This window comes from Camelus bactrianus, chromosome 29 (assembly GCF_048773025.1).
Source record: "Camelus bactrianus isolate YW-2024 breed Bactrian camel chromosome 29, ASM4877302v1, whole genome shotgun sequence".
Lineage (NCBI taxonomy): Eukaryota > Metazoa > Chordata > Mammalia > Artiodactyla > Camelidae > Camelus > Camelus bactrianus.
The window spans coordinates 26,674,149-26,701,630 of NC_133567.1; the positions used below are offsets into that span (position 1 = coordinate 26,674,149).

Genomic DNA, 27,482 nt, shown 5'->3' on the forward strand with positions numbered 1-27,482 from the left:
TGAAGTTTCTTTTTCACCTTTCCTTTATCCCATTCCCTTCTTTGCATCCAAAGAGGTAACCGTTATCCTGAAGTCAGTGTTGTTTTACTTTCCCAGCTGTTTTTTTTTTTCGCCAGTCCCGCGGCCTGGGGAGGGTGGGGCTCCGGCGAAAGGACGAGGGGCGGGTTCCCCTCCCGATCTCAGAGAAGCTCCCAAAAGGGCAGCGGCGTGCCCACCTGCCGCCACCTCGGGCGGCCGCGAACCATTCAAATCGCCCGCGCCAAGAGGTACCCGGCGCTCGCGATTGGCTGAGCCGGACCAGCGCCCCTGGGCGGGGCCGGCCCCCTCGCAGCGGCCGCGGGTCCCGCCCCCACGCAGGGGCCGCGGGTCCCGCCCCGCTGGTGCGCATGCGCGCAGTCCCCAGAGGAAAGAGTCTGCGCACACCCCCGCCCGGCCTCCGACTCGCGCCGCGGCTCCCTCCCTTGTCCGCGGAGGCTTGTCGGCTCGGCGAGACAGCAAGAGCTGCGGCCGGCAGGGGGCTGTGCGGACCCAAGGCGGCTGCGGTGGCGCCGGCCTGTGGAAAATGCCACCAGGCGGCGCTTCGGTTCGTTGCTCGTGTGACGGCCGTTCCCCGCCCCCCCATCCCTGAACCCCCTGCGACCGCCGGGGAAGAACCGGCCCGCGCAGTGAGTACCGCACCGAGACGCTTCGGCGGGAACGAGGCCGACGGCCGGCTGTGCCGGTTGCGCCCCTGAGGTGAGTGCGGGCTGCGGCGGCGGCGGCGGCGGCGGCGGCAGGGCGCGGGGCGCGGGAAGGACGGGGGTTGCGGCGGCTGCCACCCCGGGTCCCCGCGGCGGAGGGAGGCCGCGCGGGCCTCTGCGGGGCGGGGAGGGCCGGCGCCGTCAGTGTTTAGTCTCAGCTATTCTGATGTCTAGTTTTGTGCCCTTTGCTATGTCCAATCCTATATGAATTTCTGTTTTTATCTGATCGCATGGGACTAGCCCAGTGGTTCTCCAATTGGCTGGACATTCAAATTGCTTGGAAAACTTTTTAAAAACATAGGGGCCTGCAGCCTTCCCCAGACAAGTTAATTCAGAATTTCTGAAGGTGGGGCTGAGGCGTTAGTATTTTCTTAAGCTCCCTGTGTGATTATAATGAGTCCAACAATCACTCCCAACTCTAATAAAACGTTCTGACATTTTATAAAACTTGCCGATTGAGAACCTCAGCATGTGTTTCAAATGAGTTCAGAGGAGAGAGTTTCCAGTGTTAGGTGTTGGTGTTTGTTCTATCAGTTGCATTCACAATGTAGGCTGACAAGGGGAAAAAAAAAAAAAACAACAACAACAAGAAAAAAAAAATTCAAAGGGAAGGTAGACAGGCCGTGCAAAGGAGAGCTCAATCACAGAAGAGCTGTCTCCAGGAGACCAAAGTCATGCTCTTTAACATTCTAAGTGATTGGTTTGTGCAGTGAACCAAATCTGAGCAGTTCCAATGTTTGAAAATGTAATGACTTGAATAGAAATACTAATATACCCTTCAAGGTCATGAAACAGTTCCTTGGCCTTAGGAAACGTGTAACTTCTGTGAGCTCATGTAGGTCAATTTGATGGGCCTCTTATAACCTTAAGATTCATCTTGCTCCTTATCTTTCCTCTGCATTAAAATATGTTAATACCAGCTTTGGAATCAAATCAATTCTTTTCTTTTTAAATCTGCCTTTTTAAAACTTCCTTTGTATTTGCAGAATTACCAAGGAGTTGTTAAAAATTACCGTATTTTCTACCTCTGAATGAAATTAAGCAAAGACCGAAGTACGAAAAGGTCATCGAAACAAGAGACTATAAAAGAAACCTGAGAATAGCGGTACACTGCTAATGATAGCCTAAAATTTAATTTAAAGTCAGTCCTGAAACTGTGTAATGGTTAAGGATTGAGTTTCTATCCTCATCCACATGTTTAAGGAATCTTCTGTATTGGCTATCTCTAAGCAAATTAGTGGGAATGGGAGAGGGCGGGGAACAGCTCACTAAGAATCTACTCATCTATAGTCCTTTTATCTTTTCATTTAGAAGGGTAAGCTACTGAATGTCATATATATAATGCGGTACATAAAATGTGATAAATGCTGCACCTAACACACAAAGTCTACAATAGACCATAGATCTACAAAGGACTATGATCTATGGATCAGAACTAGCAGAGTTAACATCAACCCAGTTCCTAGCAAACGTTGCTAACTTATGGCCATAGCTATCATTTCAGGCCCAATACCCCCGTTATAAAAGCAAATATTCTGTAGACCCCCTTCCCTTCCAAATGAGGCACTCTATCTTCAACTATAATTTTTAAGTAAATTTAAATCAATTTAGAATAATGGAATATATGTTATTGTACATTCATAACTATACTATATTCCTATTCCTACACCCCGCTTAATTATAATAAGTAAGTTAGGATCAGGGAAAGCAATATGAGAAATTATCCCACACGGGAAGTTCAGGAAAAATGAAAGAGCAAAGGCAGAGATGGACTCTCAGCTACTAGCAGGCCAGTTTTCTCTGTAGACGATCACAGACAAAGGGGGAAAAATACTTAACTGGAGTATGTATAACATGCTAAGATAAATTACAATCTGTCAATGTTGACCAAGAGTGAGGAAGTTTGATATTCCTGTGAATGAGCTATTTCTAAACGTACTTATAAAACAATTCAGTGTGTTATGACACGAGTTAAGAGTGCCAATGAAGTGCCCTGGAAACATTTCATCCCAGAGCCAGCCACATGTCCAAAGATGCATTCAGTCTGTGGTGGGAAAGAAAAGTGGGCCGGGGGCTCCAGATGAGGGGAGCCGTGTAGCAACTTGGGGCAAGGACGCAGATGCCAAAGCTGGGCCTGTCCGACAGGGAGCTCAGGAGGGACTCAGCTGCTGCTTTGGGAGGTGGCAGGAGGTGGGGGGAGGGGATAGCCCGACCCTGGCTCCTGAAGCACCCCTCCCCTCCCTTCCTACTTGGGTCCCACACAGCGCCCCTCACTGCATCCTGCCTTGGCCTACCTGTGCCCCACATACACCCCGATGCTTCCCTCCCCGTTGCCTGACCACGAGCCTCCCTGCCTGCCTTCGACCATCCCCAGTACCCCCATCGTGCCGTGACCTACCTGCACCTGGGGCTCCATCCTGCTTCCCTGCTGGGGACTGGCCTTCTTGGACATGTGCGTCTCCTGGCAAGCTCTGGAGCCCTGAAGTACCTGAAATAACCTTAAGTTCAGGAAAAGAATAAAGCTCAATGATAAAGAAAATCTCTATCATTTTATTCATTGAATCATGTTGTTTATGTTTACATATAAAATATGCATATCTGTGTGCATATGCATGGCTATATTTTGGGTTTTTACGTAATAAAATTACATATTAACATTTTATTTCTTTAAAACATTGACGCATTGTGGCAAAACGTTAGCATTTAAAAATCTTTCTTTTCAGAAATCAGATCGTATACAAATGCTTGAAGTTTCTTTTTCACCTTTCCTTTATCCCATTCCCTTCTTTGCATCCAAAGAGGTAACCGTTATCCTGAAGTCAGTGTTGTTTTACTTTCCCAGCTGTTTTTTTTTTCGCCAGTCCCGCGGCCTGGGGAGGGTGGGGCTCCGGCGAAAGGACGAGGGGCGGGTTCCCCTCCCGATCTCAGAGAAGCTCCCAAAAGGGCAGCGGCGTGCCCACCTGCCGCCACCTCGGGCGGCCGCGAACCATTCAAATCGCCCGCGCCAAGAGGTACCCGGCGCTCGCGATTGGCTGAGCCGGACCAGCGCCCCTGGGCGGGGCCGGCCCCCTCGCAGCGGCCGCGGGTCCCGCCCCCACGCAGCGGCCTCGTGTCCCGCCCCCCCCAGGGTCCCAAACTGGGACAAGAAGCCTGCCAAGGCCTCGAGCGGCAGGGCCAAGGGCCGGGGTGGGAGGCGTCTCTAATTCTAGTCCTCACACCCCTGCCTTTGTCCATGTGGAAGACCAAGCACCCGACAGGCGATGGGGCCTGCGGTCAGCTTCTCCCGCCCAGCCCTCGCCCCTGCGTGCAGTCTCAGGACAGTGGGAGGAACTGAGAACAAGTTAGGGTTGTCGGGCGCTGTTTCCCCAGAACCCGAGTGGAAGTGGGGGCTGGCAGCCTGTGGAGCTGTGGGCCCCCTGTGCGGACCCTGGGCAGCGGACTCCCTCCGAGAGGATGCTCTGGCCCTGGCTGGGGGGCTGGCAGGTGCCCGGAAGAATGAAAATCCTCAGGGGCTTCCCGGGGGCTCTGGGCTCAGAAGAGGGTGGCCTGGCTTCCACTGCTGCTCGGAGCCGGCCCTCAGCCTGGGGAGGAAGTCACCAGCTCTCGGGGTTACGTCCCCAAAGTGCCTGGATCTGAGGGGTTAAACAGGCGAGAGAACAGCTCTGTCCAGCTTTTTATTCAAAATTCTTCTACTCAATTAAGGAGATCATAAAAATGCTAAGCATGTCCCTTTCTTCCCGGGAGCTCAATGGACCGACCCATTGTGGTTTCATATGGGGAGCCCGTGGCCTGGGGGGCTGCCGAGGCCCTGAATTGGCCTTTGTGCCAGACTGAGCTCATGGCCGGGCTGCGCTGTGGCCAGATGCCCGGTCCAATCCCCTCCCTGCTCCGTTGGCAAGAGTCCCCGTGACCGTGGCCCTCATCCTGCCCACAGACTCTGCGGAGTGCTTGTCAAGGGCCCTGTTCTGGAACGTTCTCAGCAGACCCTCCTACGGGTCTGCGTGAGCTCAGCCCGTCATCCCAGGGCGGAGGGCTGGCCTGCCCCATTTTGGACTGGGACTCAGAAGAGGCAGGTGTGGCTGGCATTTGCCTGGCGGTTCCTGCCTGGGGGGGCCTGGGGAACAGTCCTGGGCAGAGGGCACCTCCTTGCTAGCCCTGCTGGGCACACAGAGGGTGGTGGAGTTACTGTGGTCGTCATTCTGAGCCACAAATTTAAGAACATTTCTTCTGGGCCGTCCCCCCACCTCAAAATAGCTGATATGCGGCCTGGGCATTGATTTTTTCCAGCTGAACCCCAGGAGCGGAGCTTCCTCTGTTTCCTGGGTGTTTTGTATGGACCCCTACTTGTTCTGTCGGGGGTGCCACTTCTCCCGACGGAAGAAAGCCACCAGAGGTTCTATTGTAACCTCTGGAATGTGCCTTTTCCTGGAAAAGCTGCAGTGAAATTTCAGGGAGGTGGAGGAGGGGAAAGGCCCCGGGGCTGTTTTCAGGCACAGCTGGTCACATGACTGTGGCACTTAGGGCCTTGGCATTTTTTAAAGGTGGACATAGAACTGGCGGGAGGTCAGGGCTCTCAGCCTCTGCTCCCCATCCTTAAACGCAGCAGCTGCAGGGAGACAGGTGGTGAGGGCGTGTCTTCTGCAGCCTGGCGGTGCCCTGGTGGGTGTGAGCTCCTGCTGCTTCAGGAAACAGTGAGTCCAGCCCAGACCTCAGGCTGCCCTCCACATGTGGCCCCCGTGTCCCAGGCGGCCTGGCCTCTGGGGAAGGGGCTGGGAGCCGGGAGCCGCCCGGAGCAGCCCCAGCTGGCCATCTCTGCCCCCCACAAGTCTGGGCTGCTTGTCTCCACCCCCGAGGGGTGGAGTCACGACTTAGAAAGGCAGAGCTAGTGAGGTTGTCACAGTGGAAAAAAATACGACTTCTGTGAGTGAGATTCCCTTACTTAAAGAATAACAGTCATACACGTTCAGCCCCAGATCTGGAAAACAGCCTGTGACCCAGACCCTGCTCCGTCCGGTCCCCAGTGCAGGTGGGAGAGGCTGCCGGTCCCTCCGCCGTGTCAGGGTCACCCCAGGCCCGGTCCCTCCGCCCCTCCCCACATGCTGTGTGCAAGCCCCCACCTGGGGGCCCCGTCCCGCCTGCGGGGCTGGGGGCAGCCCCACGGAGAAGTGCAGAAGGAACCCCGTGTCTCGCCAGGCCAGGAGGTTGGGGCTGGAGTCGGTGCATACGGGGCTGGGACAGGGCGTTTCCCAAGATGAGACAGGCTTCCTGCTCTCCCGGGTTTGTGTCCCGGGCCCTGACCCGCTGCAGACAGGGCTGCAGGCTCCACAGAAAGGCGGTGTTACAGCTGCCGTTCTGCACTGCATTACGCTTCAGATTGCTAGTTGTCTTTCTATAAAAGGTGCAGGTCTGTGAAGGAAGCTCTGGGCTCTGCTCCTCTCTGGGCACCATCAGGGTTGCCTGAGGTTACCACCGCCCTGACCCATCGCTCTTTCTTCCTGTGTCATCAGTGGAAGGCCTGCGAGAGCCAGGCTTCAACCCAGAGGCAAGGCAGGGAGGGATGTTCTTGTTAAGTGACAGCGCTCACCTGGGGCGGGTGGAGAGCGCGGGGCCAGGCTCAGCCCTTGGCCCTGACCAACAGGTGACCACCACACCGAAAAGGGGCTCACAGCCCCACCTAGGTGGGAACCGCTGACCAGAGCAGCCACATCTTCCCCAACCACCGGATGGAGGGCCACCCGTGGCCACATCTTTGCCGTTCCCTGGGGCAGAGAGGGAAATTTGTAGTAAACATGCAGTGACTTTGGGGTCACATGCGCAGACTTGGAAAGTGCGATCAGAAACTTCTTTCCTTCTGTTGAAAGTTGACAGTGTCCTTTCTAATATCGCAAGAAATGCCAGGCCGGGAGACGGCCCAGGTGGCCTCCCTTGGTGCTGGGCGCCACTGCTTGTGGGGACATGCGGTCTGGGCGTGTGTGCCTGTTTCCTGGTGGGGGTGTCACGGGGGCTTTGCAGGTGCTGTGGGGTTGACGGGGGTCATATGTGTACTATGTGTGTGTACATGAAAGCCGCACCTCTGTCTGGTGACCCTGCAGACCCCGGCCATCACCGGGTGTGGCCGTCGGAGAGGCAGGCCATGGTCCCCGCTGCGCACACACTCACACCTCTTTCCCTCCTGCAGCCATCGCCATGCTGAAGGACAAGGAGCCCAGGGCCTTCATCGTCAGGGACAGCCACTCCTTCCGGGGCGCCTACGGGCTGGCCATGAAGGTGGCCATGCCCCCGCCCTCCATCCTGCAGCTGAACAAGAAAGGTGGGTCCCGGACGGCTCTGCTCAGCCCCACCTGCTGCTTAACCTTCCCGCCCATGCGGCCCTGGGGACAGGAACAGCCCTCACGGGTCTTCTCAGCATTTCCTGTCTCGGCTCTGTTTTAGGAAGTGCTGCCCAGCTCAAGAACGGAGGTTAATTGTCAGCTTTATTTTTCTGATTGCTCTGAGCAGGTGACCCAGCCCATGGGTCAGATGCCGGACACGGTGCCCACTCTCAGCCTGTCTGCCTCAGTCCCTCTGACTTCCGAGCGTAAACGTCTAATAAGTTCCCCTGTCTTCTCCCTGGCTCTCTGTCCAGTGCACACAAGCACACGTGTCCTCCCCTCTTACACCAGAGGCGGCTCACCACATGCCTGGCCTTCGTTCCTCCTCCCAGCCGAGCGTTCTGGTGGATTGAACGCGAGCCGGTGCGGGCCTGGTGTCACCAGGTCACCCCTCGGGGGAGAGGACGGAGCCTTCCGCCCTCCGGGCCAGGGCTTCGGCCGGTGCCGAGGGCCAGCGGGTACCACGTGGTTCACTCGGGCCTCTTGCTCTGTAACGGGCGCTCCGTGGCTTGACATCGTCAGGCCCAGGGAAGTGCGTGGTGCCTGCGCACAAGGCGAGCGTTGTCCTGCACCTGGTGGGTGTGCAGTGGACCCAGGCCGCGGGACTGTGGGGAGCCCGCCATGCCCTTCCCTCCCTGGGCATCGTAACCCAGCACCACTGTTCCTTCGGGGCCCCAGGTCCCCCGGCTCCGCCCCGCGAGGCCCGTCCAGCTGGCCCCGTGTCCTGTTGGTGGCCCCCCGGGAGCCTGCAAGCCACCAGCTCCCGGGAACAGCAGACACGCTGTGCTCGGCCTGGCCTCTTCCCAAGAACCCTGGTTCTCTGCCGGGAGCAGTGCCTAGAAACCGAGCTCCAATCACCAGGTTGCCCTTCGCTTCTGACTCTTGGCTTCCCTCCAGACCAGAGCTGGGGAAGACACCATTTTTAAAAATTCCTGAACTAAAGCTGATGCCACCAGCTCGCATACAGGGTCACGAGGTCCTTCCTCGCCTTCTCCCTCGGGGACAGGCTTGGCTTCCAGCAAATCAGTTTACGTCCTCCCTTCTCTGACCCCTAACACTTACTCTCATTTTTCTTTTTCTGTCACCCTCCTCTTTGCCTTTTTTTTTCTTATCGTTATGCTGCAAACGCTAAAGAATGGGAGTTTTTTTTTTTTATGGGAGTTTTTTTTTACCTCTCTTTCCCCCTAAACGGAGATTGTGGATGTCAGCACGTCACATGGCTCTTCCGGGGGGCACCTGGGCTCGCCTGGGGGCAGCGGGCATCAGAATAAGCAGGTTCTGAAGCCCCGGTGTTTAAAAAAGGTGCCGCTGCCCGCTTCCCTCAGACTCATGCCCAGCACCCAGTCCTTGGGTGAACTCTTTGCTTAAAGCTTCCTGGTGGAAAAGCGCCTGGAGTGAGTTACACCCTGCGGAATGTGAGACTCGGTGGCCCAGGGGTTATCAGGACGCAGGTGTTGGATGTGTGCACAGCAGCGGGGAGGGGCTGGGAAGGGGTGAGCCCGGGGCTGTGGTTGGAAGTGAGGGAGGGAGATGCTGTGTGCACACCAGCCAGGAGAGGGGAGCCTGGGACGGGAAGGAAGGAAGGAAGGAGGGACCACCACACACTCACTCCTGAGTGGAAACCAGGGCTTCTGGAGCTCAGGAGCTGCGTCGGCTTGACTGGGGGATGCAGGCGCTGGGCTGCAGGGAAACCCGTGGCTGACAGTTACAGCAGGAGTCTGGAGGCAGGAGTCAGAGCCCCGCAGCTGCCCAGCTCCTCTGTCTCCGCTGAGGCTTTTAAAGCGAGGCCACCTTTACCCCTCCTTCGTGCATCGCCTTTCAGGGAACACAGACGTTGGTGTGTAACTGTCCCCTCCAGGTGTGCAACCCGCCCATCTCTCAGGCTGACCTGCCTCAGCCTTGAGGCAGAGGCCACAAATAGGGGCTCTTGCAGGGGCAGACATCGGTGCTCACCGGCTTCGCCCGGCCCCTGGATGTGGCATTTGGATTTCAGAGCCCAGGGACAGATCTGAGAGGAGAGCTGGCCAAACCCGGAAAGAGGCCCACGGGTCCCCACGCCCCACTGGTTTCCCGGGGAGTGGGCAGCCATGGCCGCACGGCTGGGTTCCCGCAGTCACTTCATGCCCTGGAACCCTTCCTGCCAGCTACCTGTCCCGCGCAGTGCCAGCACTCAGATGGCTGATGCCGTCTCTGTGTGTAACATGCGTCACGGGAGCCAGCTGGTCCTGCGTCAGAAGCATGAGTGGTCATGCAGGCTCATCCCCACGGAGGACCAGGAGCGCCGTGCTGGTCAGCGCAGGGCGGCGGCTCCTGTCCCTTCTGCTCATCTGTGCTTTCCCTCCCTGGACCACCTGCCATTCCCTGGCGTTTCATGCTGTGCTTTCTCTCCGGGCTCGTGGGCCGGGTGAACGCAGGTGTGCGGGGGCCCGCCCTCCGGGGGCTCCTGCAGCTGGCTCGGGGCTCAGTTACCCAGGAGACTGGCACCACCCGGCTCTTTCCCGCAATGAGTTCTGGGGCATCATGCAGGGTCTGGGTCTCCCTGGCCTCCCGCTCAGGAGGGGAAGGAGCTGGAGTCCACATCACTGGCTCTTAGCTGCTTGTCTGGGTCCCTGGGGACGGTTCTGCAGGATGTTGCAAACAGTCCCCCGGGGACTCCCCAGCTCCAGGCATGGTCACTGGAGGCGTTCTGGCCACCCATCCAGGCCATGACCCCCCCCAGCTCAGCTGCCTCCCGCAGGGCCGAGCTCTCCTTCCCATGTCCCCACCTTCCCAGGCGCTCGGTCTGTAAAACTTCTCTTCCTTTTGAATCTCTTGCCCCAGCTGGAGACTTGGCCAACGAACTGGTCCGGCATTTCTTGATCGAGTGCACCCCGAAGGGAGTGCGGTTGAAAGGATGCCCCAACGAGCCGTATTTCGGTGAGTGGCCGAGAGCCCGTGGTCGGCGTCCTGAACCCACAAGCCCGTTCATAGTGGGAGCTGCCTCGGATCCCGCAGGCGGTGTGGCCAGTCCTTTACAGATGGGCGGGGGGTGTCTCTGCCAAGAACCAGCCGCAGTCCCCTTCCCCCGACCCTTCCCCACCTGCCACGCTCCTCAGTTATTGAGGCTTTGCCCAGAGCCCCCCAGTAACAGAGCGTGCGCACTGCTGAAGATAGAAGGGCCCCCTTTCAGAAGGTGCAGTGTGCTAATGCCTCTTTTGTCTTCGCCCGTCCGCAGGGAGCCTGACGGACTTGGTGTGCCAGCATTCCATCACGCCCCTGGCTCTGCCCTGCAAACTGCTCATTCCAGACAGAGGTACGCTGCCGGCTGCCCCAGGGCCGCTCTGGTTGGCTGGGTGGGCTCGCCCGCCCGCACAGATGCAGTGAGAACTATCAGACCGGAAGTTCCTTCTGCTCCCACGCTGGGGGTCCGCCCTGAGTAGCCCACCCCAGTCACGTAAGAGGTGGTCCCTCTGCACACACAGCTCTCGGTCGTATCTTCACATCGTGGGCTTTGGGAACAGTTTCAGTGGAGCAGAGACCTGTGGCTCAAAATTACAACATGCCTGGACTCAGGGACCTTCAGGGCCATTTACGTGTGAGTTTTATAATTCTGCACGATCACCAGCTGTTGATATTGTTGGCCAGAGGTGTGGGAAGGGCTCGGCTCTTTCCCTTGGTGTCTGTCTGAAAACACCCACAACACAGATTTAACACAAAGTGGCGTCCACTTCCCCGGACAGCCTCGAGGTCACAAATTGCATCATGGTCCAGAAAGACGATTCGTTTAAAATACAGGCAAAGCTGACTTGCTTTCTAAGATGCAGTTGTTCGTCTCCATTCACCCAGAGACGAGGAGGGTGTTTCACTGGGCTGCACCTGCCCCGGACATGGTGACGGTTTCTCCAGGCTGGGCTGTTTTCGCCTGGGGAGACCCCTCTCTCCGCGAGCTCAGTCACGGGCTTCCCTGCTGTCACGAGGGTTCTTGCCGGCGAGCCGGACCCATGTCTGTGTTTTCTTGCTCCTCCCGGCAGATCCGTTGGAGGAAATAACAGAAAGCTCTCCCCAGACCATGGCCAACTCCACGACGGAGCTGCTGAAGCAGGGGGCAGGTGGGTCCCTGCTGCGTCCCCCAAACCTCCCGGTCCTGGGCACTGCCGGGCTCCTTTCCTCCCCATGCATCCCGGGAGGTTTCCGTTGGGAAGCTGCACTGGGGCTGGGGGGCCCAGGGGTCGGGGCGGCAGGTCCAGGACTCCGCAGGCTGATCAGGACCAAATTCCGTGGAATCAAGGTCGAGTCCTGGGTTTTGTTCGGGGGGGTGTGGTGAGGCAGGGCGTGATGACCTGCCCCTCCAGCTGCAGGCGTGCAGATGTGCACGTGACCAGTGAGTCCACAGAGGGACTCACGCTGCCCCCAGCCCAGGCTGACCCCAGGCGGCGACTCCCCGGAGCACTGTGTTCTTAGTAACAGGCTTTATTTTTCAGCACAGGTTTAGGTTCACAGCAAACCTGGCAGGAAGGTACAGGGATTTCCCATGTGGCCCTGCCCCCACACGTGCACAGCCTTCATCCCAGTCCCTGAGCCTGCAGGGGCCCGTCATCATCACCAGCGCCCACAGTTTACACAAGGGCTCCCTCTCGGCTGTGTAAGGACACGTGTCCAGCATTGCTGTCCCACAGAGCAGTGCCTCCGCGCTCCACCCACTCGCCCCCCTCCCTCACCCTGGCCACCCCTGGTCCTTGATGGCCCCGTGGTTTTGCCCTTTCCAGAGTGCCGCATAGTTGGAATCATACAGCACGTAGCTCTTTAGACTGGCTTTCTTCCCTGGGTCATATGCATTCAGGACCCCTCCATGTCCCTTCACGGCTCTGTGGCGTGGTTCTTTTTATCACCAAATGATATCCCATCGTCGGGACGGACCACAGTGTATTTGTCCATTCGCTCGCTGAAGGACATCTTGGTTGTGTCCACGTTTTGGCAGTTGCAAATAAAGCTGCTGTAAACAGCCACATTCAGGTTACGACGTGGACATAATTTTCATCTCCTTTGGGTAAAGACTGGGGAGCCCAAATGCTGGATCGTAGGGTAGGAGTGTGTTCATTCTGTAAGGAGGCACCAAACCGTCTTCCAAAGTGGCCACACCGTTTGCATCCCCACCGGCAGTGCTGAGTGTCCTGTGGCCCCACGTCCTCCCCAGCGTGTGGTGGCGTCTGTGTGCTGGGTCGTGGTCCCTCTTGTTGTTTTGATGACATCTCGTTGTTTTAATTTCGCATTTCCCTGGCAACATTTGACATGAAGTGTCTTCTCAGGTGCTCATTTGCCATCTGTGTGTGTGTATTCTTCGCTGAGATGGCTCCGAAGGCTGTTTGTCCATTTTTAAATAAGGTTGTTGTTTTCCTATTGTTGAGTTCCGAGGGCTCTTCGTATGTGCTGAATACAGTTCTCTGTGCGATTTGTGTTTTGCAAATACTTTCTCCCAGGCGGTGGCTGGTCTTCCCGTTCTCTTGACAGTGTCTCTCTTGGGGCAAAAAACGTTTTGTGGGAATGAAATCCATTTTTCAGTACTTCCCTCCATGGATCGTGGCTTTTGTACTGTATCTAAAAATCATCACCAAACCAAAGTCATCGAAATTTTCTCCTTTGTTGTCTTATAAGAGTTATAGTTTTGGGTTTTACACTTAGGTCTACGTTCTATTTTGAGTTAATTTCTGTGAAGGGTGGAAGGTCTGGGTCCAGATTCATGGTTTTGGACGTGGATGTCCGGTTGTTTGAGCCACATTTGCTGAAGAGACTGTCTTTGCTCCTCTGTCAGAGATTGGTTGGCAGTGCTTATGTAGGTCTGTTTCCGGGCTGACCGTCCTGCTCCATTGATCTGTCTGTCTGTTATTTCACGAACACCACACTGTCTTGATTGCTGTAGCTTTTGAGTAAATCCTGAAGGCGGGTAGTGTCAGTCCTCCAACCAAGGTCTTCCCCTTCAGTCCCGTGCTGGCTGCCCTGGGTCTCCTGTCTCTCCGTAGATACTTCAGAACCAGTCTGTTGATGCCCACAGAGTATTGGAATTTCAGTGACTCCACAGATCAGCTTGGGGAGAAACGACACTTTGACTCTGTTGAGTCTCCCTGTCCATGAACATGGGACATCTCTCCATTTATTTAGTTCTTTGATTCCATTAGTGGGACTTTAGCCATTTTCCTCATATAGGTCTTGTACCTATTTTAGCAGATTTACACCTACCTATTTCATTTTGAGCGAGGTGCTAATATACACGGCATTGTGGACTTTTTTTAATTGAAGTATGCTCAGTTGCAGTGTGTCAATTTCCAGTGCACAGCATCACGTTTCAGTCATACACGTACATAAGTATATTTGTTGTCATGTTTTTGTGCATGATAGGTGTTTATAATTCCACATTCCACTGTCTTCTGCTGGTGTCCAGGAAAGGGACTGACTTGTGTGTGGTCACCTTGTACCATGTTGTGTGTGGTCACCTGCAGCCTTGTGCAGTAGCTCACTCTTCTCAGGCCAGGTCACTCCTGCAGCATTGGGTGCCCAGCTAGTGACCCCAGCTTGAGAGGGTTGTGGATGAGCCAGAGACCACAGGGCTGTTGCGGGTCTGCGGCTCTGAGGGACGGACACGGCTGGAGAGGACTAGGGGCCCCATGACCTGAGATCCCCGGTTGGAGGCCTTTCCCACAAGGTGGACATTGACTCTCAGAAGTGCTGGTGAGGGAATCCCTGTGTCTGTGGGAGGCTGGACTAGGCTGCCCCCGTTCTCCACCTTTCTCTGCCTGTGGAGTTCTTCGTAGCTATGACTCCGGAAACAAAGGAATATGCAGGAAACAGGCATTTTCTTGTTGCTTCCTCTGCCCAATGTGCATCATTCTTCTGTGCCGGTTTTCTCAGCAACGCTGCTCAAGTAAAACCTCTCTGTTTTCAAAGGAGACTTTTAGTGCTGGACTCTCTGTAGACCATCCTTAAAGGATACGCTCTCCATGGCCAGAACAAAGGTGACAGGAGTTTGCCAAAATAGCGAACACGCTAGAACCGAGACCCCGAAAGGCAGCAGGGGTCGGTGTCAGTCCCAGTTCCGATCCAGGCCTGCCGCCCCCGCAGGACCCTTGGCCTGCAGACGTCAACATTATCGTGATAATCTCTCCCCAAGTCAGTAGCCACAAAGGCCAGATGAGCAGGTGCCGAAAAGTCCCTCGGGGACCAAAACATGGTCACATGAACCGCCGTGCCCCTGCCGCTCTGCTTTTGTGTAAAAAGGCTTCTCCTGGCCCAAGAGGAATGGCCATCCTCTCTGCAGGGCCCAGTTGAAAGGGCCAGTCCTGGGTGACAGCCCGTGGCAGCTTGGAAGCTGCGTCCCCACGGCAGAGGCCATGAGCTCGCCGCCTGCGCCTTGTTGCCGGGGGTCATCCCCACCCAGGTGCCAGGGCAAATTACGCAGCAGGTGGACAGTCGTCCGGGTCTCCTTGGCCCCAGACAGGGTGACTCTCACACTGGCCTTGGGGCAGGTGTGTCTCTGGGTCGCCACTGTCCACGCCGGTGGAATTAGGAGCAAAGGGCGTTGGCCTCGGCCGCACCTCACCCGGGCCGCGGGGATGTGCGGTTCACATGCCTCCCCTCCGTGTCTTCCAGCCTGCAACGTGTGGTACCTGAACTCCGTGGAGGTGGAGTCCCTCACCGGACACCAGGCCATTCAGAAGGCCCTGAGCATCACCCTGGTCCAGGAGCCGCCCCCCTTGTGCACGGTCGTGCACTTCAAGGTGTCGGCCCAGGGCATCATGCTGACGGACAACCAGAGGAAGTGCGTGTGCAGGGTGGCAGGGGCGGGCGTGGAAGGTGTCATTTTTGCAAATGCAAACATCTTTCAAGTCGTTTCTGAGAAAGACTCAGACTGTGATAGGAGCCACTCCCCTGCCCTTCAGTGTCACTGCTCCTGGCTGGAGGTCATCCCGTCCAGGCGAGCCTGTGATCTTTACGTCCACGTAACATCAGTGATTATGTAATAACATAGTAACACAAGGATGCTTGATGCTAACAGAAAGCATTCATTTCCTAGACGTGAGAGCGCGTCAGTACCGTCTGAACGCCCAGACGGCAGGCACCACCTCCGCCCCCGGGGCTTCCCTCTGAGCAGGGCTTCCGGCGGGACACCAGGGAGGGACACCGGGGAGCCTGGCCCAAGTGTGGGGGCGCGGACAGAATGGCGGCAGACGCGTTCCTCCCCTGGGCGGGGCCTCGGACCAGGGTCAGAGGCATTTCAGAGGAAGTTGCTCTTTGTTATGCAGATGGCCTTGCTGACCAGGGGGCCATGCCATCAGCCCTAAAGGTGGTGGCAGGAGCTTCATGGGGCAGTGGTGGGTTGGGGGGGGCCGGCAAGGAGCACGGCTTCTTTCTTCAGAGCATCTCTGTTGCTCCCAGCTGCGTGCTCTTCCTGTGTCTCCGGCTTCCCTGTGTCCTGATAAATCTGCGGGGGCAGGCTGCGTCCACTGCACTCAGAGTCCTTCCTGTGGCTAAAGACGGGACTGAACTCACTGGCTGATATGGGCAGAGGGCCTGGGTCCCCGGTGACAGCCAGCCTCGGGGTCCCCAGATGCCTGGGCTCCGCCTGTGCCCTCCCTGACGCTGGCCCCTCCTCTCTTGCCTTCTCCTATGAGAGCACAGCCGCCAGCCTCTGGGGACACCACCATGCTGGACTGTGTCATGGAGCCTCATGACCCCAGGCCCATAGGAGCAGGGCAGGCTGTCAGAGAAATGGGGACCTGGGACCATGGACAGAGGGGTCCCCTGGGGAAACGGGGAGCCAGGACTGAGGACAGAGAGAGGGGTCCCCTGGGGGCTCCCCCGCAGCTGTGCGGGGCCCCTGTTAGCAGCACGTCCCTGGGATTTCCTGAGCACAGCCCTCGACAGTTTGGCCCCTGTCCTGGGGCTGCGGCTGGCTCTTCACATGCTGTTTCACAGGCCAGCATCCAGATTGGAGACCGGGGTGTTCCCCAGGGGTGAGGGCAGGCAGTCGGGCGTCACTCCCTGTGACCTGTCCCCCACACGCTCTGCAAAGAGCCCCTCACCCAGGCCCTGCCCACTTTCCTAGAGCGCCAGCTTCAGGTCTGCTCACTTCCAGTGGGTGAAAACGCAGAATACGCTTCTGCCCCGAATCTCCTCGTGGGGGCCCCAGTGCCTCACTGTCCCCGGGACACCCAGTGACGGGCTCGCCTGCCTGTCCCCCACAGGCTCTTCTTCCAAAGGCACTACCCCGTGAGCAGCGTGATCTTCTGCGTGCTGGACCCCCAGGACAGGAAGTAAGGAGTGTGTGTGTGCCAGCCCCGTGCCGCACCCGCCGGGCCAGGGGCCTGAACCTCACTCTCCCTTGCTCTCTGACTTGCCAGGTGGATCACAGATGGCCCCTCCTCAAGGTATGTCGCCAGCGGTCTCCACAGCCTCTTAGTGGATGGTTGCCTCTGAAGCTGAATTCTTTCCCAGATGCCCAAAGAGGAAATGACCCCATAACGCCAACGGGTTGGGGTCTGGCTTTAAACAGAAATGAAAGTGTTCGTAGACAGAAAGTGTCCACAAAGGGTTACCTTTTCTGCTTGCTCTTTGAGCAGTATGTACGTCCAGCCCATAAGATACAGTACAGAGAGCATGGGGCGGTTGGCACAGCATTTCCAGCCTGGCCGCGGGGCCTTGGACCCTCCAGAGCCGTCTGCATCATTCCCCCAAACATGACTGCCACGGCGTCCAACCTCGGGGGTCCCCTTCCAGGATTCCGATTTCACACTCCTCATTTGTCTGGGCATCTGATAAAGTGCCGGGCAGGTGGGGCGTGACCCCCCAGCTCTGGCCAACAGGGTGGACGGCACTCCCCGCTGCGTGGACGGGGCCGCCCCAAGGGGGCCACTTGGCACCATCGGCCAGTCCCTCCCTTGGCATGGAAGCCACTCGGCTTATACAAAAAGATTCCCCGTTTCCCTGAGAAGGAGGAGAAGGACTTTTGCCAAGGATTTGGATTCAGATAATGGTAGTTACTGTGTTAAGTCAGGGCTTGAGAAACCCTGTTCAGATAAAGGCTTCAATTCTAAGGAAAATAGTTCGACCGTGCCGTTCTCTCAGTGTCCTCTCCTGTGTGTAGCCTGTAACTCAGGAGCACGCGGCCTGAGAAGGGGGCCCTGCTGTGTTTTCACCCCCCATCCGCTGGCCCGGGTGTGGGAGGAGTGTGGGCATCGGGCAGAGCCCACCGGCATCCACACCATCTCAGGACCAGAGCTGGGATGTTGTCACTCATGAGGTCTGTGAGGAGAGACCAGGTGGCCCCTTAGGAAGAGCCAGGTCCTCCCCTCCAAGACTCAGGTGAGGCGCTCAGGAGCCGTGCAGCGTCTGGAGGGCTCTGGCCAGGCCTGGGGTAGCCGCTGCAGTGCAAGTCCAAACCCTGTCCCTCGGGCTCCTCCCCTGTGACACCTGGGCTCAGCCCCACCCCCACAGGGTCTGGGAGGTGGAGGGAGGCGGGGCAGGTGGCTGGCGGGCTGGCGCCTGGGATGATGCAGTGGCCGGGAGGGGGAGCAGAGGCTGGCACCCGATGGGACGAGGCCCGCTGCTCGCTGACCCGCGTTCCTTTTGCAGGGTCTTCGGTTTCATGGCCTGGAAGCAGAGCAGCACCACGGACAACGTGTGCCACCTGTTCGCGGAGCATGACCCTTAGCAGCCCGCCAGCGCCATCGTCAACTTCGTGTCCAAGATCATGATCGGCTCCCCGAGGAAGATCTGAGCCTCGCACCGGAAGACCCCAGAGGGGCCGGCTGTGCCCCCGACCTCCCCAGCCCAGGAGGGAAGGGGCCCCTCCAACTTACACACCAGAACGAGCCACCCCACGGCCCAGTGGCCTTCCCGGAAAGACACGTTTCTGCCACCCAGGGCCCCAGCGGAGGAAGACGAGCGCCGGATGGGCTCCCAAAATTGCGTTCTTACATCTACGAGGGGAGGGGAGCCCAGCCCACTTGGCAGTGGCCCGAGTGGCCGCTGTGCCTCGGGGTAGCCGTCTCGGGGGGCTTCTGTCCAGCAGACACCCTGATGCCTCTGTCCTCTGGCGATCACCACGGAGAGGCTGATTGGTGGGCCTGAAAAGGGGTGCATGCCTAATGGAGGTTCGTGCAGGTCAGGCCCTCCGGATCACTGGGGCGTGAACAAGGGGTCGGCATGATGGGCGGCGAGGCCAGGAGGTCCCTGGGTCCCCGTGGAGGGACTGCCTCTGCCTCCGCTCGCCCAGCTCTGAATGGCACGCTGGGCCATGAGGGGAACACCGTTTCCATAAAAGTTACGTTTTACTTCTGCCAAATTATTTATGGGAACAGTTTGCCAGTGCTGTGCAGTACTGGGGTCCAGTTACTGCCGCCTCCCCAGCTGGGTTCTCGGCGGAGCGTCTGCCCCGGGGCGGGTCACCGAGATTTGGAGGCTGTGGGTCCCCACTGGCGATGCTGTGGGCCGTGGCTGCTGCCCGCAGCCTTTCCGAATTCCTGACCACCCGCGCGTCCTTTCTGGGGAGGACGGTTCCAAGGGGTGGGACGCGCTTAGTTGTAGCCTCAGTCCCCACGCCGCACCGTCGTCTTGGGGTGGAGACTGCCCTGAGGACACTGCCCCGGGGACCTCTTGGTTGTCTTGTCCATGCCTGTTGGCTCCTGCCCGGGTCCTGCGTTCCGGCAGGAGGATGAGACCGGACGAGTCTCGGTCCTTCCAGGGAGCTCTGACTCAGCTCTGCTGCGTGTCCGCGGCCCGGATCAGGTGCGCTGTCTGCGCGGATGTGCGCACTGCAGTGCCGTGGTCCGTCCGCCCGTCGGGTGGTGGTCCAAGGTCCCGCGGATGCCACGGAGCGAGAGACGGAGCTGGGCACCACCGTCTCCTTCCCCGTCACCTGGGCGCTCGCCCCCAGGCTCTCCCTCAAACAAGGGCCTCCCGGGCGCCTCCGCATCCCCAGTCAAGCACCAGCCCTCAGGTCACCAGGAATCACCGCAGCCAGCGGTCACCGCACAGGGCTTTGGAAATGTGCTTTGTGGAAGTTCCATTTGTGTCCATTACATGACTATCTCTGTTTCATCAAAAATAAATATGATTAGCACATTTTCCATGGTGAGAGTTTTGGTGTGCTGTTCTGAAATTCTGATTCTTAGGGAAAATTTTTAAGTGTTGTTATTAATATACATGGTTAATATCATTAACGTTTATTTCCAAGTATTTGAGTTTCTAGCAAACCAGTGAGATAATGTAAGTCAGAACGGGGAAAGGAGTCCCTCATGGGTAAAGGGTGATGCGCAATTCTGATTTTGTGAAGAGATGGTTCCAAGCATCAGAATTAGAATAGAATTTAACACAGACTGTCAGTGACAAAATGGAACTACAGCAAACTCCCGTCCATGCTTTTCTGCCCACCCTACACATAAAACTCCTTGAAGATTTATAAGGGAATACAAGTCTTCTAATGCATCCTCTCCTCTGATGCTGGGAAGCCATCTACTACATTTAATTATTGAATCATTTATTTTAAGAATACCTACTACATGAGCATTACTGTTTTAGGAGCCAAAGGGTCATAAAAAACAAATAAGGTAAGGCATTTTGTCTTCAAGAATTAGAGTTTAGTACCAAGGAAGACATAAGCACTAATAATTAAAAACAAAGTTAGATGAAGTAAAAAATACAAAGTGTTACAATTCAGCCAAATTCCTCTACTTGTAAGAATACAAGAAACTCAAAATATTATTACTTTTTTTTTCAATTTTGGCCTATAGATATTCTTACTTTTTCTACAGTTTTCATATATTGATTAGTGGTAATATATGTAAATTGAGAAAAATAGTCCATGACATGTATTTGATGTGCAGGAGTAGTTATGAGTATTAACTATATTGATAAGAGAGTTATGAGAATGCCAAGGAGATGTGGTCAAAAATAATAAAGAAAATGTTGGAACATGTTCCAGCTGGAAGGATGAATTTGAAATGAAACTTGAAGATAGATACATTTCTTTTTATCCAATTGGAAAAATTCAAATATACAAAAGATAAATAATACTATACTGCACATCTATGGGTTAAATATCTAGCACAATTGCATTTCAATAATTTGGCAATTTGCTTTAGATTTATTTGAGGAAAGAAAATATTACAAGTATATTTCTTTTTTTTTAAGTATATTTCAAGACATCTGTGTACCTCTTAGAATAAATATGTCCCCATTCCCTGAAGTAAATAATGTTATTAAATGATGTTTATCATTCCACTACATGGAAAGGCAGAATTCTAAGACGGTTCTCAGGATTCCCAGCACCTGGGATACACATAACTTCTCCCATTATTCAATCATACACTAACATAGGTACTACTGTGATAGGATTTTGCAGATGTAAATGAGGTTCCAAGTCAACTGACCTTTATTTGCGAGTAGCCTGATCTAATCAAGGAGCCTTTGAAAGAACTGTTACTGGAGAAAGAGATTCAAAGCATAAGAGATTTGATGAGGTGGTGGGTGTGGTTGTAGAGAGTGGAGAATTCTCTGCTGTTGTGGGTTTTTTTTTAAATTGAGGTATACTCAGTTTACAGTGTTGTATCAACTTCTGGTGTACAGCATAATTCTTCAGCCATACATGAATATACATATATTCATTTTCATATTCTTTTTCACCATGAGCTACTACAAGATATTGAATATATTTCCCTGTGCTATACAGTATAAACTTGTATATCTATTTTATATATACCAGTCAGTATCTGCAAATCTCAAACTCCCAGTTTATTCCTACCTACCCCGCCTCCCCTCTGGTAACCACAAGTCTGTATTCTTTGTCTGTGAGTCTGTTTCTGTTTTATATATAAGTTCATTTGTCTTTTTTTTTTTTTTTTGATTCCACATATGAGTGATATTATATGGTATTTTTCTTTCTCTTTCTGGCTTACTTCACTTGGACAGTCTCCAGGGTCATCCATGTTGCTGCAAATGGCATTATTTTATCATTTTTATGGCTGAATAGTATTCCATTGTATAAATATACCACAACCTCTCTATCCAGTCATCTGTCACTGGACATTTAGGTTGTTTCCATGTTTTGGCTATTGTAAATAGTGCTGCTGTGAACATTGGGTGTAGGTATCTTTTTGATTTAGGGTTCCCTCTGGATATAAGTCCAGGAGTGGGATTGCTGGGTCATATGGTAAGTTTATTTTTAGCCTTTTGAGGAATCTCTATACTGTTTTCCACAATGGCTACACCAAACTGCATTCCCACCAACTCTACTGTTGGTTTGGAAGAGGGCCATGTGACAAGGAATGAAGGCAGCCTCTAGCTGTTGAGAGTGACCCCAGCTAACAGACAGCAAGGAAACACGAATCTCAGTTTTACACTAAAGAAAATTAAATTCTTCCAATAATCTGAATAAGCTTGGAAGAGAATTTCAAGCCTCTGATGAGACTCAGCTTTGGCCAATGACTTCATGTCAATCTTGTGAGACCCTGAGCAGAGAATCCAGTCACCCAGGGCTCATACCTCTGACATACGGAACTGTGAGCTAATAAATGAGTTTTGTTTTAAGCCACTGTTTGTGGTAATTTGTTATGCAACAATATAAAAAATAACACATAGATGTTTGTCATATTAAAACTATGTATCTTTGTATCTATATTTATATCAAATGCTTTAAAACTCTTGAAAAAGTCATATCATTCTGCAACTTTTTTCCATTGGACGTTATATTTTTGAGATTTAACCATTTGGACATATGTAGCTCCACTTTAATATTTTTTGTACATCCTGGGTCAGCAAACTTTTCTGTAAACACAAGTCAGTAAATATTCTAGTCTAAGTCATACAGTCTCTCAGCTCTGCCTTTACAGGGTGAAGGCAGTTACAGGGAACACATAAATGAATTGGTGACCATGTGACAATACAACTTAACTTACAAAAGTAAGCAATCAGTCAGATCTGTCAATTCCTGGTGTATGGTATTCCACTGTAAACATAGGACACAATTTATTGATCACTCTTGTTTAGCTCCACATTTGTTTCCTTTTTTTTTTTTAATTTGACAAACTTTAAATGTATTCTAACTTATTGTTTTTAAATGTTAGAATTTCTCCAGAGCAATAGTGTTGATACCAATCCTCACTAAGAAATATACTTGACAACAAATTTCAGTGCACACAACAGCATTGTGCACAAGCATGGAGATTTTTCACTGCTCAAATACAGAGATGCCACTCATATCAAGTCCAAGGGGCCTCTTGCCTCATGCCGCTATACCCAGTTGCACAGGCTGGCACTACACACACATATGTAAATTTGATTTTTACAAAACAATTCTCCTGTTACTGTGATAAACACTTTAACATTCTCTTTTCTATTGTATTCTATTCTGTTGCTTTGTTTTATATTCTCAAAAATTCTACTGCAGCCATGCAATCAATTTAATTGCTCGTTAATGGATTACAACTCAAAATTTGAAAATAATTTCCTAAAATAAATGCCTAGAAGAGATTTTGTTGGGTTAAACAGTATGCTCATTTTCAACTTTACCGTAAGCTGTAGAATTGCTCTTGAAATTCTCTCCCACAGTTAGTAAAACTTTCTATTTCTTAAGATCTCTTTTATTATTTTTTCCTTTTTTTCCAGTTTTACTATGTAGAATTATTACAGTTTGCACATACACATTATATTGCATGTAAATACATATATACAGTATACTGCACACTTTTTAGTTATTATTTATCTCTAAATTTTAAATTTTCATTATTTATTTTTAAATTTTAATTTTGAAATAATTTTAGGCTTACAGGAAAGCTGGAAAAATATTATAGAGTTTCCATATGCTTTTCATCTAGCTTCCTTTAATGTTAACATCGTATGTAACTGTAGTTCAATACTTGAAACCAAGAAGCTAACATTGGCACAATACAATGCCCTAAACTACAGACCATAATGCAAATTTCACTAGTTTTTTCTGTAATATTCTTTTTTCTATTCTAGGATTCTATTAAGGATCTCACATCACATTTAGTTGCTATTTTTTTCTTAGGCTTTTTCAATCTTTGACATTTTTTCAGTCTCTCTTTGTCTTGACAGTTTTGAAAAAATACTAATCTGTTATTTTATCGTATGTCCCCCAATTTGGGTTTATCTTATCAAGATTGGAATTAGATTATGCTTTTTGGGCAACAATGCTACAGATATGTCTTTGGTGCCTGGTATCAGGGGATTCAGATGCCAGCACATCATTACTAGTGTTGTTCACTTTGATCTCCTGGTTAAGGTGAGCTATGTCTGGTTTCTTTACTGTAAAATTTTTTCTTTCATTTGGAGTTGATACATATCTTGAGAGAGATACTTTGAAACTATCCAAAATCTGTTTCTCTTCAAACTTTTGCCTACTAATTTTAGCATCTATTAGAGGAGCTTGTCTGCAACAGTTATTATGGTGCTGTTTGCCTAATGGTGATTTTCTATTTCCCTTTTTCCACTTTAGCCTAACAAATGAATATAAAATCATGCCTGTTGTTTTATGATTATTTATAGGTTACAAGTGAAGTTGAATGTCTTTACTTATGATTATTGGCTCTTAGTAATTAATTTTCTTGGAATTGTATTTAATCCTCCTTTACTTTTTTCTTCTGTTCAGTGACTGCATGTTTCATTGGTCTGTTGACACTCTTTAAATATTGTAGGTTCTAATACTTTATCACATGGCTGTGTTGTAAATACATTTCTTGTGCATGTAGCTTGCATTTTTTTAATAATGTATGTTCTTTTTTTCTTTTCTTTTTACTTTTTAAAAAAATTATTGAAATGTAGTTGATTTACAATGTTAGTTTCAGGTGTACAACAAAGTGATTCAGTTATACATATAATAATGTATTTTTGTACCTAAGAATTACTTTTTATGTAATAAAATGTGACATTTTACATTGTGTTCTATAATATTATCCATCTTGTATTCCTAAATCTTTTTCCATCTGAAGTTATAAAATTATTCTATATTTTCTCCTTAAAATTTTTTATTTTAATATTTATGCATTTAATCCATCTGACTTTATTCTTATGTATGGTATAATGTAAAGATATCCTTATTTTTCCTACTGGTTAATCTATTTTTTATCAGGGATAGCCTATTATTTACTCACTGAATGAGAAAATTATTTTTGTCAAATATGAAAAATCTAAAAATATGTGGTGGGTCTACTATTAGGCTCTTTACTTTTTTTTCCAGTGCTGTATTTTGCTACCTAGTGACACTAACACAGTATTTTAATTTATGCAGCTTTATTACATGTCTTCATATGTTGAGAAGTCCTTCTTTCTTGCTTTTTTGCACTAGAAAATCTTCTTGATCTTTCGTATTATATTTAGAATCAGCTACTTAAATTTCATACAAAATTTATTCATAATTTTTGGTATGCATTAAATTTAGCAATTAATTTATTAAAAAATGAATTTTAATACACTAAGTCTTTCTATTTTCGAGCACGATTTAGCTCTGCATTTGTGCAGGTATTCTTTTGTCAAAGTAAATATTTTCTCTCTATGTTAAATGTTATGGAACTCTTTTTGTAATTCTCTATTTTAAAGAGGCTCTTTTCAAGGGGGGTGCCAAGATGCTAGAGTAGAAGGTTGCTCTTAGCTCATCCTCTCCCATGAATATACCAAGAGAGACATCCACAGACCCACCCATTCACTCAGAGCACCTGCTGAACTTTGGCAGAACATTGTCTTCTTCAAAAGACAAAATTCCTCACAAATCTTGTAGGCAAAGAAAAAGAAGTAAAAGGACATGTGTGTGGGACTTGTCCCATGGAGAGGGAGCTGCAAAGGAGGAATAGTGCTCTTACAGTGGGAAGCAGATGAAGAAGTCAGCAGGGATCAAGGGGGAACCTCTGAGGCTCAGAGGAGAGCACAGCAGCCCACTGACCAAAAGAACTGAGAGAAACTAGCACAAAGGGCCCTTGCAATTCCCAGCCCTAGATGCCAGTCATCAGGGGTGGGCCAGGATTGGCTGCCTGAGCAGGGGGAGGGAAGGAGCTAACTGCACAGAAGCAGGCTCAAAGGGCTGGAGTGTACTGTGAGCCGTGGCTGCGAGTGTATATAGAACAGAAGAGCCTGGGTCCCCAATTTAAAAAAAGGAACACTGCTGGTGCACACTAGGGGAGGGGCACAGTACAGCTGGGCCACAGCCACCATCTGTGCAGGCCCATGACACCATCACTGGCACGTTCTGGGGAGAAGAGTGGTGGATGCAGCAAGAGCCACCATATTTGCTGGTGCATGGCTCCCAGGGGGAGGTGGGGTTGAAACCTGAATCCGTACCTTAGGGATCCACTACTTCATACTCAGGACTGAGATTCATTTACAGCCTCAGGCAGAGGGGGCCAGTTTGATCCATGAGTGCCATTGTGGACCCCTGTCTTTAAGACAGACAAGCAAGGAGTGGATTCTGGCACAAAGCTGGGGCCAGTACAGTGGCAGCATTTCCAGCAGGCCTGTGTACCATATGTGAATGCAGTGCTGGAGATGACACTGAGGCATGCACCAGGATCCAGGTGTGTGACCCAGATGTCATCAGATCTGCACTGGTAGCTCTGGGGGAGAGAACCCAGGGGACAACAGAGCAGAGTACTGACATTCCTGCAACTAAAGCAGGGATGAAAAAAGAGTCAACAAGAGTAAATGAAGCACTCCAACCACAGCCACCACACCCTGCAGCATAGAAATGGGTCTGGAAGCCTCCATCCCCAAAAAAGGGAAACAGACTGGGCCTCTGTCAAGGCTGTGACAATCACAGAACAACAACAACAACAACAGCAAAAGGCCCCAGTCAACAATCAGGGTAGGCTCTGATCACCACAGCTCTGACCACATCCTCAATCAAATGGATAATGACCAACAAACATGAAAGATGTGGACCATCCATACTAAAAACAGACCTCACAACAAAATTACAAGAGGCACACTGTCTACCCAGGAATGCATCCTCTACTAAAAAAAAAAGAAGTCCTTCAAGACCACAGTAAATAACTGAATCTCCATAATCCATAGCGCCAGAGAGAAATAAGTAAAATGAGGGAACACAGGAACTACCCCCAATTAAAGGAACAAGAGAAGTGCCCTGAGAGAATAATCAAGGAAATAGACCTCAATAGTCTACTAGGTGATGACTTCAAAAGGGGGTGATAAAAACACTGAAGGGAATAAAGGAGACTATGAATAAACATACAGAACACTATAAAAAGGAAGTAGAAACTATAAAGAGGAGCCAATTAAAAACAGAAAACTCAATGCCTGAGTTAACAGGTGAGCTAAGGCAGTCAAAAGCAGACTAGACACTGCAGAGGGACAAATAATTGACTTAGAAGATAGCATAACAGAAATCAACAGACAGAAAAGCAAGTGAAAACTAATGAAAGCAATATAAGGGACCTACGGGATAATATAAACATGCCAATCTATGCAAAATTAGGCCCCAGAAGGAGAAGAAAGAGCAAAAGGGATTGAAAAGGTATTTGAAGAAATCATGACTGAAAACTTCCCAGACCTAAAGAAAGAATCAGTTATCTAAGTACAGGAAGCACAGAGGGTCCTAAATAAGAAGAATCGAAATAGACCTACATCAATACATATTATAACTAAGACGGCCAAGATTAAAGACAAAGATGATTCTAAAGGAAGCAAGAGAAAAACAGAGGTAGTTTAAGGGAACCCCAATAAGATTTTCAGCTGATTTCTCAACAAAACCATTGCAGGCCAGAGGGGAGTGGCAAGATATATTCAAAGTCCTGAAGAGACAAAGCTGCAACCTGGGATACTCTTACCCAGCAAGACTCTCCTTTAGAATAGGAGAGATAATGAATCTCACAGACAAGCAAAAACTAAAAGAATTCAGCAATACTTTATCTATGCTAAAAAATATTGAAAGGTCTACTTTAAATAAAAATGAAGCTGGATATTACAGAAAGGAGAAAACCATAATGGAAAATGCGATAACTACAATGAGTTGCAATAGAATAAACATGAAAATGTAAAAAGGGACATCAAAATCATTAAAGATGAGAGAGGGGAGCAAGGAAATATAATTTTGTTTCTTCTTTTTGTTCTTTTTAGGATGTGTTTGGGCTTACACGATTATCAGTTTAAAGCAAATAGATATAGTAATGAGTTAATATACTTGAAAAACAAGTAAACCACAAATTAAAAAAATACGGTAGAATCACAAAAATACAAAAAGAAACCAAGCTAATACAAAAGAAAATTTCATACAAAATGAAACCAAAAAAGAAAAAAAAGAAAGAAAGAAAGGAACAAAGAGGAAATACCAAATCAACTGGAAAACTAAGTTCAAAATGGCACTAAACACACATCTATC

At 51.0% G+C, this 27,482-nt stretch overlaps 1 protein-coding gene across 2 annotated transcripts; it reads left to right on the plus strand.

The window, feature by feature from the left end:
* LOC141575572 (tensin-3-like) lies at positions 1-24,129 on the plus strand. Of its 2 annotated transcripts, XM_074355072.1 has the most exons (6): positions 1-735; positions 6,919-7,050; positions 9,932-10,027; positions 10,326-10,403; positions 11,122-11,199; positions 14,732-24,129. In XM_074355072.1, the coding sequence occupies exons 2-6, from the start codon at positions 6,927-6,929 to the stop codon at positions 15,100-15,102; spliced, it is 747 nt and encodes a 248-aa protein (XP_074211173.1). In that variant the 5' UTR covers positions 1-735; positions 6,919-6,926; the 3' UTR covers positions 15,103-24,129. The 2 variants fall into 2 exon arrangements, with proteins under 2 accessions (XP_074211173.1, XP_074211174.1); XM_074355073.1 differs by lacking the exon at positions 1-735 and having other exon boundaries at positions 3,495-7,050.
* Positions 24,130-27,482: the final 3,353 nt, after the last annotated feature.

Coding starts and splice junctions, on each gene's coding strand:
- LOC141575572 (XM_074355072.1), top strand. CDS start 6,927: ATGCTGAAGGACAAGGAGCCCAGGGCCTTCATCGTCAGGGACAGCCAC. Junction 10,028..10,325: donor CCCCAACGAGCCGTATTTCG/GTGAGTGGCCGA, acceptor GCCCGTCCGCAG/GGAGCCTGACGGACTTGGTG. Junction 10,404..11,121: donor ACTGCTCATTCCAGACAGAG/GTACGCTGCCGG, acceptor TCCTCCCGGCAG/ATCCGTTGGAGGAAATAACA.